Here is a 10,475-nt window from a genome sequence, read left to right on the forward strand (position 1 = left end):
ACCACAGTTTGAGTCTCAGACCTGGCAGCTTGCTTTCTCTCTCTCTGTTCCTCTCTCGTCAAATTAAAGTAAAATAAGTAAAGATAAAAAAAAAGAAAGAAAGAAAACATGCCTGTGTATGTGTGCTAGTGCCCAAAATCCTGAAAGGAGGAAATGGGGGAGAAGGGACTGTGACATGACTGTCCCCCACGGCGGCGGTGGTGGTGGTGGCGTGCTTCCTTACTCTCTGTCTCTCTTTCTCTCTTCAGTGAGTACATGCACCTCCTGGTCAAGTTTTTTAAAATTTAAAAAGTGGATTCATTATGTTATCACCTCCGGAAGACAGAGGGTAAAATGGGCCATCTGGTCTACAATCCTTCTGGAAGCTCTCGTTCCTCCTTTGCTGGCTCCTGGAGGCACTTGCATTCCCCGCCCCCTGTCCCAGCCTCCATGCTCAAAGCTGCGAGTGCAGGAGCATCGTCTGCTCACTCAGGCTCTGCCTCCAGCCTCACTCTCCCTTTCTCTGCCCGCCCCTCCTGTCTCCCTCTCATCATGACCCTGTGATGACACTGGGCCTGCTTATCACCTGGGATAACTCCCCATCTCAGGACCTTTCGCTTAACTGTACCTGCTAGCTCCTTGTGCCTATAGGAGACTATTCACAGGTTCCAGGAGGAGGAGGAGGTGGACGTCTTCAGAGCAGGGGGCATTATCTGTCTGCTCTGGGACTCTCTGAGCTGCCTCTTCCAGGCAAAGCTCAGTCCCAGGGTCTATTCTAGGAGCCAGGCCTCAACATGGTGCCTCAGATACAACCACTGAGCCTCAAAGACTGAAGGGCAGCCAGAGAAACAGGTGGGAAGATGAGTCTTCCAGGAGCAACAGCGTGCACTAAAATACAGCCCAGAAACAGGACAGAGCATGGTTGTCAGTCTCACCCGGAGGGCTCCGTGCGCTGGAGCATGGAGCAGAGGGAAAAGCAGGGGTACGATTCTCCCAGGAAGCCTGGGCTTTGAGCAGGAGTGTCAGGCTCAGATCTGTAAGTCAGAAGGCTCTGGGGGAGGGGACAGGAGAGGGGACAACTTTCTGAAGATCCTCCAGGAGGAGATGCCTTAGGATGGTGGTGGGCTGAGGAAAGGAAGCTCAGGCTAGGGGGAAGGCAGTTAATCTGCTTTCCCTGGAACCCCAGTGCCTAACTGCACAGAGCTCCCTCACCCCACCCCTATGTTGTGTTTTCAGGGCACAGGAGGCCAGGCCAGGCCTGGGGTGTATACTCCAGGACCCCAATCCACTTACTGGTACCTGGAGCCCATCCCTCTTCACCCCCCACTCCCACCTGGGTCCTGCCTGCTCCAGGACTAGAAGATTCCAGGAAGGAGGAGCCAGGGGATCTGGGTGGCTGCAGGAAGCCCAGGAACACACAGATGGCAGCGAGCTCTGCACAGCCCCTCGGAATACTAAGGAGGACAACAAACCTCCCCGCCGCCTCCTCGTAAATTCTTTACATCAGAATAAAATTGAGCCTTTATCACCGAACTGTAATAACAGTTCTATCAACCACAGGGTAATCTGCCTCAATCACTGCTGGAAATTCACCCAGCGTTCGAGATGAAACAGAATTCATCTACAGGAAAGCAAATGAAACCGTGAGAGGCGGCCTAGCACAGAGAAAAAAAAATGACTGCCACTAATAATATTAATATAATAGTAATAACTCACTGAATTAGTCACAAAATACACCGAGTATTTCCTGGGTCCCAGGAACTGTGCTTCACACACATTACCCTGTTTAACCCTCACTCCTCTGTGATGGTTTCTGTTACCTGCATTGTCCACATGAGGAAATGTGGCTGGGGCTGGGCTTCCCCAGGCTGTCTGCAGAGCCAGGAGCTGAACCATCACACCACACTGCCTGCATCCTGTCAAGGGTGCCTGCCCCTCTCACTTGCTCTCTCCATCTCTCATGGAAGAAATAAATAAACTTTTTTAAATTAGATTTTTGCCATAGGGCACATATGCTCATTGGAGAGATACTGAGAGAGAGAGGGAAAGTGAGAAATCACACGCCAGGGTATGGCCATGCCGCAATCCCTTCTCCTCCATTCTCCTCTTGGGATTTTGGGCATGCATGCACATGCGCCCAGCGTGTTTTGCAAGCTGCTGGGTCTGGGACTCCAACCACAGAGTTAACTATGTGGGATCCAGCAGCCCCAAAACCATGCCACCTGCTGACCCAATAAATAAACTTAAAAAAAAATTGGGGAGGGGGGCCAGCAGATGGCATAGCAGTTAAATCGCTCGACTCCCACATGGCCGACTGTGGTTTGAGTTGTGGACCTGGTAGCTTGAAAATCACACCAGGCATGTCATGTGTGCGTGCATGTCCAAGATCCTGGGAGAAGTGAGAAGGGATTGTGGCCTGGCCATCCCTTCTGGGGGATGATTTCTCACTTTCCCTCTCACTTATTTTCTTTCTCTCTCTCTCTCTCTCTCTCTCTCCCTCTCGTGAGCACACATTCCCTAAGGCAAAACCTCTTTAAAAAAACTTTAATAATAATAAAAAACATAGTGGGGGGGAGATATGATAGGCACCCAGTACTTAGCCAGCATCCAATAGCGGCTAGTTGTTAGTGCAATGAAATGCTATGCCCCAGGCCCTATGGTCTGTGTTCAACTGCCTGATTATTAATCCTTGAAATGGCCCCAGTTGGCTGGCCTGACCATCCCAAATCACAGATTGTAAAGCTTGAGTGAGTCACCCCAGATTAAGCAATTTTCCCAAGTCAAGGTCAGGGAGCTCTGAAGACGGGCTACACATACCCAGACCTGCAGAGTTCAGAGGCCCTGGCCCACCTGAGCTGAAGGGTGGGTCCCATCTGGATTCCAGGCTCTGCAAACACGTGAGCTTGGAGGGTCGGCTGTACAGGTTCCAACTGCGCATGCCAGCGTTGAGCCATGGGCGGGGACAGCACAGTGCGGCAAGACACCATCAACGAGGCACACGGCAAACACCGGGCTGCGAGAGTACCAGAGAGTACCAGTGCCTGGGCCCTCCACGTGGCTCTTCCTGCCCCATCAGTCCATCAGTCCCCTGAGCCCACCGCAAGGCCCGAGGTAGAGAGCAGGCAGGTCCTGGGTCTGTCCACTAGAGGGAGCCGCTGTGCGGAACAGAGGCGGGGCCCAAGGACTGGCACCAGGTGACACATGAGCAGCCAGGGTCAAGCCCGAGAATGGGAACATGACCTGTCCTGGCCACTGACTAGTAAGTAGCCTAAGACAATTCAGTCAGCCTCCTGATGGCTCTCCGTTGTCATCTGGAAAATGGAAATGACACTATCTGCAAGTACTTCGTAGGTCTGGCCTACGAATCAAAATGGGGGGGGGTGATTTGTCACTTAGCTTCTCTCCGTCTCTGTCTCTCTCCAGCAAGCACATGCGCCTTAGGAATCTTAAAAAAAAAAAAAAGATTCCACAAAACCATAACAATGTCTGACATGTGCGGCGATGAACCGCTGGGAGGCTGCTGGTCATCTGGATGCTGGTGTCGGTCCTGACCTCCCTTTCGATTCAAAGGGTGATGGAAAGACACGTGCGGAGCGTGGAAACGACAGAAGCAGGAGAACAACCTTCTAACGCATCTGAGCTTCCGTTTGGCCGGCATCGCCCCAGGCTGAGCCGCCCCTCCACAACCAGAACCCCAGGACAGGGGCTTGCCCGAAGCTGAGATAGATGCCCAAGCTGGTGGGGAGGCGTGGAGTAGCTGGGGCTGGGGAGGCGTCTGCCTCAGAAACGGGCCTGGAGACATCACGCCTCTCCCCTCACCCGAGCACCCGGTGCAACACGCTGGCCCTCCCATCCTGAGGCAGCTCCCTGCCCTCGCTCCTCCTTCTCTCTGGCCCCCTTTCCGCTGATTCGAACCAGCCTCCACTTCAAACCATTTCAAAGAAAGGAGCTCACTCCTGACTGGGTCCAAGGACAATCTCATGCCAGCTGAGTACCGGCACCTTCCTCCAAGGTTCGTGTCCACCTCGGAGTTCACCTTGGCCAGGACTGGAACATCGTAACTGGCTCCAAAAGCCCTTTGTGTTTTCACTTAGCAACTCCCAGCCTTGACGACGAGCTTGCACTTCTTCTTTGCCACGATCTTGCTAATGGTCTTTGCATACCTAGTTGGATTTGGCCCATCTTCCCTACCAGCCAAGGGAACGGCCAGTGAGTCTGTTCCTACAGGAGAAAGTGCACCCTGCGGCCGCGCTCCCAGCCGGACCCCTCAGCCCTGCGGGAGCTGTCTCCGTCCACCTCTCCAACCTCGTCTCACAGCCAAGGCACCGCTCAGCACCCATCCTGCTCTCTCGAACTCCCATGCCATTGCCATGCCATTCCCTCTGCTCTGCCTTTCTTTTCCACAGACACATTGCCAAACCTCAAATGCTGCCTCCTCCAGGAAGCCCTCCCCAGTCCTTCTAGCAGGCAAGATCTCCAGCAGGTTGCGTGGTGGTTGAGGTGCTGGATTCCCACATGACTGACCATGGTTCAAGTCCTGGACCCAGTGGCTTGAAAATCAGGCTGGGTGTGTGTGTGTGTTTGTGGTGTGTACCCAAAATCCAAGGAGAATAGAGAAGGGATTGCGTCATGGCTCTCTCCCCTAGAGGTGATTTCTCACTTTTTTCCGTTCTATCTCTCTCTGTCTCTCTCCAGTGAGCATGCTCCCCTATGGCAAAAATAAATTAAATAAAAATTTTTTGAGAATTTTCTTTTGCTATAGGGTATGTACACTCCCCAGAAAGACAGAGAAAGATAGAGAGATAGAAAGCAAGAAATAACCCTTCAGGGGGGATGGCCATGCTGCAATCCCTTCTCCTCTATTCTCCTCTCAGGATCTTGGGCACGCACACACGTGCCCAGCATGAGTTCAAGTCACCGGGTTCGGGACTTGAACCACGGTCGACTACATGGAAGTTCGGTGACATAGCCATTACACCAACTCCCTGATTTACCTCCTTTCCTTAGTTTATACTGTCTTACTTATCTTGCTCACTTCTGCTCATATCTGGGTGATCAGCTCACTCCCCACCATGTTCACACTGGCAGGAAGCTTCCTTGGAGCAGGACATCACCTCTCTTGTCCTGCTTCCCCTTGCTGGTCCCTAACCCCACTCTGCCCCCACCGCCTATCCCATCATCAGGCACAGGACACAGCTGCACTGCTGATCCGGGCAACTTATCAAGAGGGTTCCTGTTGCTGCAGTGCTGAGTCTTGGATTCCTCATCTGTAAAATGGGGATAAAACACCTGCCCCCAGGGCAGCCGTGAGGACTCAGGAAGGTGCTGAGTGTAGAGCTCATCACAGAGCGCTCCCAAGAGTAACCGCCCCTCTGAGCTTGGGCTCAGAGCCTTCCCCTGCAGGAAAGGGGCCTGAGGAGGTAAAGCAAGCTCTCTGCCCACCAGAAGAAGGCTGGCGTTGAACACGCGTCTGTGCTGCACGCAGCCAGCGTGCTCTCAAGATGGCCTGAGTGACATCCCCAGTGGGCGAGGGGCACTAGCCCACCCAGCCCAGGCAGGCAACCTTGAAGCCGCCCGGGGCTGTGAGGTGCATACCAACGAGCTCTCTGCTGCAGCCTGGCCTGAACGGAAGCCACTGTGACCTCCGCTGCATTCTGCATTCTGACGTCGGAGGACGAATGCAAAGCACATTAAATAAATGTTATGGTCCTAGCGACAGGGAGGAGAACTGAGGAGTCTCTGGAGGGAATGCTGAGCCCAGAGCCTGAAGCCTTGGCGCCAAGGGCCTAAAACGGCAGGGAGCTGCTTGCAGGAGGCAATTCTTGATCCCAGGAGCACCCGTGGGGCACATGCAAACAGCACCCAGGCAGAAGACTAAAACATCGGGGGACCATTTCCTTCTCCTCCGTCCCCCCATACCTTTTTTAAAAAAAGAACCAGTATTTTTGCTTGTTTTGGTCAACAAATTTGCCTAATGTAATTGTCCCTTTTCCATAAAGATGTTTTGTACGAAAAAAAAAGAACCAATACAGGGCTGACCCCGTACCTGGTGGTTAAAGGGAGCCAGATAGCACATGGACAGCTGAGTTCAAATCCTGGCCCTGGTGGCTGGAAAAACAAACCAGCACGTGTGTGTGTGTGTGTGTGCCCCAAATCCTGATAGGATGGAAAAATGAGGAAAGGATTTACAACCACACCCCATTTCTCTAACTCCCTATCTCTGTCCCTCTGTGTCTCACTGGTGAGTACACAGAAAAAAAGGAAAGAAAGAGACAGTCCAGGTCTGGCAGCAGGAGGGTTGCAGTGGGCATAGCTACTGATGCCCTGTCACCTTCCTCAGATTACAACACCCTAGGCAACCACCCCTCCCCCACAGCTAGAGTCTTGGTGGTCCTGTCAATCAAAGCGTCCCACCAGCCAATCAGGTGTCTGTCCCCGGAATATGAATCTTGAGAGAACGGAATGCTGGGGAACCTCCTCCTCTAGGCTACATCCTGAGTTCCCCAGCTTCAGTTCTGGGGCTTGTCCACACCCCTCCAGTGAACCCCTACTTTACAGAAGTGACCCAGAGCCACTAATAATATGGCGGCTGCATGGGGCCATGCACCTGCCCTGGACACGGGACGGTCAGTCCCCTCTAATTTAAAGAGGTGCCCTGAGCCTTGTCTTTCTGCTTCCTGATGGCTGAATTGTGTGGCCCAGCTTCAACAACCAGAAGAGGTGATGCTCCGGGGTAGGGGCTCAGGGGCGGATGAAGGCATCTGGGTCCCAGAATAAGTCCTGGAGCAGACTGTTCCAGGCTAGGCGGTCCTCTCCACTGTGCTGTGTGAGGAAGAACGATTCCCTCATCTAAGTCACAATATTTAGGCTCTGCTTTTTTTAAGTGTATTCATTTGTTGAGAGGTATCCTCGACTGGGTGACACGCCGTGATCCCCCCACGCCCCGCACCAGGATCATGAACACGTGTGCGTGCACCGGTGCAGACAAATCGATGCAGGAACTGAGCCCTGATCTTCCAGATGGCCTCCAGCACTGCAGAGCATCGGCTACCGCTGTGCCCCTGCCGTCGGGCCCTGTGTGGGCTCCTGTCTTGTGAATGCTTAGCCTCGGTCACACACACCACCCAGGTCAGAGGAAAAAAGAACCCTTTGGAAGGGATGTGAGGGAGGGGACAGATCCCCAACAGAGCCAAGCCCCTCCTTGCAGCCTCTAAGAAGCCTAACAATGCTGGATTTGGAAGGAGAACATGGTACCCCAAGGGCCACCTTCTCCCCTGCCCATCTGGCTCTTCAAGAGGCTGAGGTGGAGCTCACCTTTTTCTCATCCCCGCCTTGCAGCAGATGTAGGGTGCTCCTCCGGTCACCCTCATGCTGCCTCAGGGCACTGCCGTGGCGCTGGGGCAGGCCCGAGGGCGGCGAGGTACTGCGGCCCTGAGGGTCCACCCAGGTGTAGATGTGGTTGGTGACATAGCCCCCGGGGATGCGCCCCGCTGAGTACACGGACAGCACCAGCTTCTTGGAACCCTTCAGAGCCTAGGGAGAGAAAGATACACAGGTTAGAGGGAAGTGGGGGTGGGGTGGAGGGACACCCAACCACACATGGAGGGGACACTAGCCCCTAAGTCCCTTTCCTTTCCTCGTCCTCAGTTTGGTCCTATGGGAAATGAGGACATCTCTTTCACCCCTCCTAGAAGTCATCCAAACACAAAAAACATGATCTCTTAGGACACCTGGGCACAAGAGTTAACCAGGAGTCCTGAGACTGTCTTCCTAAGAAAGGGCAGCTTGACAGATTGGCTCTGGAGCCTAATAATTAAGGGAGCTGGATCCCACCTAGCTAATGATGGTTTGAATCCTGTCTCCAGCAGCTTGAAAGAACAGGCCAGGCAACTAGGTGTGCATGCCCCAAATCTGACAACATGGAGACATGGACGGGAAGGGATTGCAGCATGACTGCGCCCCATGGAGGGTTTTCTCCCTCCTCCTCTGTCTTTCTTTGGCAAGTGCATACCTTACTGGCAATTAAGAAAAAGAAAAAAAAGAGATTAAGAATTAGGGCTGCTTGCAAGGCTGGCCTTTGTCTGTGGTCTTGGGAAACTGGAGCTAGAGCATGATCGCACCGTTCCTTGATGACAAGTAAGGCCCTGTGCTAGACTGTGAGACAGCGTGGTCTGTGCCGAATGCTCGCCTTCCTTCTGGAGGTCTGGAATGTGGGTACAAGCGGAGGGTGCCTATGAGACCAGTCCCCAATAGCAGCTGAGTGCTGACTCTCTAAGGAGCTTCCCCGATACACAGTATTTCACACACGTTGTCAGGATTTGGTGCCAGAAGAATTACACGTGAGTGCTTGGACCTTTGGAGGCTCATGCCAGGTTTCCTCCAGGCTTTGCCCAAAGCACCTTTTTCCTATGCTCATGTCGCTCTGTATCCCTTAGCCATAATAAATCTTAGCTATGAGCACACCGTATACTGAAGCCGGTGGGCCTTGCTAGGGAGTCACCAACCCTGGGGGTGGTCCTGGGGAATACCATAAAATACCATACCAGAAAATGGAGACAAAAGCACTGATAATAACAATAGCTTAACACGAATAAATGACCTGTATGTGTCAGACCGTCTTCTCTGCCCCTGACATGCATTATCTCCTGAAATCCTCCCAGAACCCAATTCTGGGTGATCCTGTTACTCAGAGGGGGAAATGGAAGGCAATCACCGGCCGAGGCAGCTAGCGAAGAGTTTTTTTCCCATAGAAACTAATTTTGAGTATAGACATTCAAAATTATTCTATATTTTGGGATGGAATAACCCCATGGAGACAGGAGCCCTGACTCTGTACCCTACAGTGAAGGCAGAATGCGGCCATACTGCATCCCCACAATGCACTGCAGCTGAGATGAAGACGTTTATTTGGGGAGACGGTCCCTTAGCTGTAAGATTAACTGCAAACTCTCCCGTGTTAGGGACTGAGTGTTTGTCCCTCCAAAACATCTGTCAAAGCCTTACCCCCAGTGTGAGGGTGTTTGGAGATGGGGCCTTTCAGACGGAATTAGGGTTAGATGACTCACAAGGATGGGGCCCTTGTGATGGGATGAGTGGCTTGATAGGAAAAGAGAGGGGTGGCGCCCTCCTCCCCGTGAGGACACGGTGGGAAGGCAGCCTCTGCAAAGCAGTCTGTCCATCTCAGACTTCCAGCTTCTAGAAAATGAGCCACCCAAGTGACGCTCTTTCCTTACGGCAGCCGAGCTAACGGACTACCGCCTTCTGCACCTGGGGGCAGCGTGTGCACACGCCGGCATCTGCATGGACCAAGTCTCACGCCGCTGCTAAAGTCCTGTTTACAGAGGGTTTGGAAGGCTGTGGAAATGTGATACGTTTCAATGTGAAGTGGGGTCAAAATGCCACAGATCACTGCCGGTGCATCAGGATGATCTCAGTCATATCAAGAGAAGATTTTTACAGGAAAAAAACAGAGCCGGGAAGTAACAAGCCGAGATGCCAACAGAGCTTCTCCCCGGCCGTGGGATTATGTGCGATTATTATTGTGTCTCTCAGGATTTTCCAAACGTTCCACAACGAGGGTACGATGCTTTCCATATGAGAAAAAAAAATGGTGTGATGTACAGTGATTGAATGTATAAAATAAATTAAAATTTTTAAAAAGCCATGTGTCTTAAAAGGAGAAGGGTGACACAGCTCCCGGCTCCCTGAGCTTATTGGAACTGCCAGGCACTGGGCTTCCTACCCCCCTCCACAGGGCCTGCACCAAGAGGCCACTGTCTGGCATTTGAACCTCTCCCAGAAGAGGAAGAAGAGTGAGAGGCGCCTGGGCCCTCAATTCCACAGCTAAATGTCAGCCCCTGTGGAGGGGTAATGGTGGCATGGCGGCCGTCCAACCATTCTGCTTTTAAAAAAGATTTTCGAGAAGATGAGCAAGGTGAGATTTACGGTGTTCTTTCAGCGTCCCTTGGGAGCCCCTCGACAGAATGGTCAGGAAAAACTGAATCTCTGTTAAGTTGAAGATGGAGGATGGAGGAAGCCGAGACCAAGCGGGCTTGTGCCGCAGCAGAGGGGAAGGTGCCAGGCACAAACAGCATCAGCAGAGGCTATAGCACCCTCCACGACCCCGACCCCTCATGTCCTCCCTCCTCCACGAGGCACAGGTCATGGTCCGATGCTGTTTTAACGGACCTTCCTCTTTCTCTGCTCCCTCCTGGACACCCTGACACTAAGCCCCGGCACTCATGCAACCCAGGCTGAATAGGAACCTACTGTGTCCCGGGGAATAAAGAGGGACATCCTTAAAACACTTGAGCTTGGTAAGAGAAAACCAGGCCCCAGCACACAGTAGGTCCTCAAGCCTTGTGCCTGGTGGGAGACCGGGTGTCATGTGGGACACAGCAGGTACTGAGAAAAGACTGGCCTGATGGTGTAGAAAGACAGGTACTGACCCAAAGAAACCACACGATCCACTGGTGTGATCCTGCAGCCTCGGCGGG

The 10,475-nt window shown here is 52.8% G+C and overlaps 1 protein-coding gene across 1 annotated transcript in view; it reads right to left on the reverse strand.

The window, feature by feature from the left end:
* Positions 1-10,475, reverse strand: part of WHRN (whirlin) — a gene marked incomplete in the record, with an annotated part of 108,332 nt that overhangs the window by 69,313 nt on the left and 28,544 nt on the right. The window contains 1 exon segment of the mRNA XM_027769617.1: positions 7,294-7,512. Within this exon segment, the coding sequence (XP_027625418.1) occupies positions 7,294-7,512 (219 nt within the window).

The sequence above is a fragment of the Tupaia chinensis genome, unplaced genomic scaffold (genome assembly GCF_000334495.1).
Source record: "Tupaia chinensis unplaced genomic scaffold, TupChi_1.0 Scaffold000081_1, whole genome shotgun sequence".
Lineage (NCBI taxonomy): Eukaryota > Metazoa > Chordata > Mammalia > Scandentia > Tupaiidae > Tupaia > Tupaia belangeri.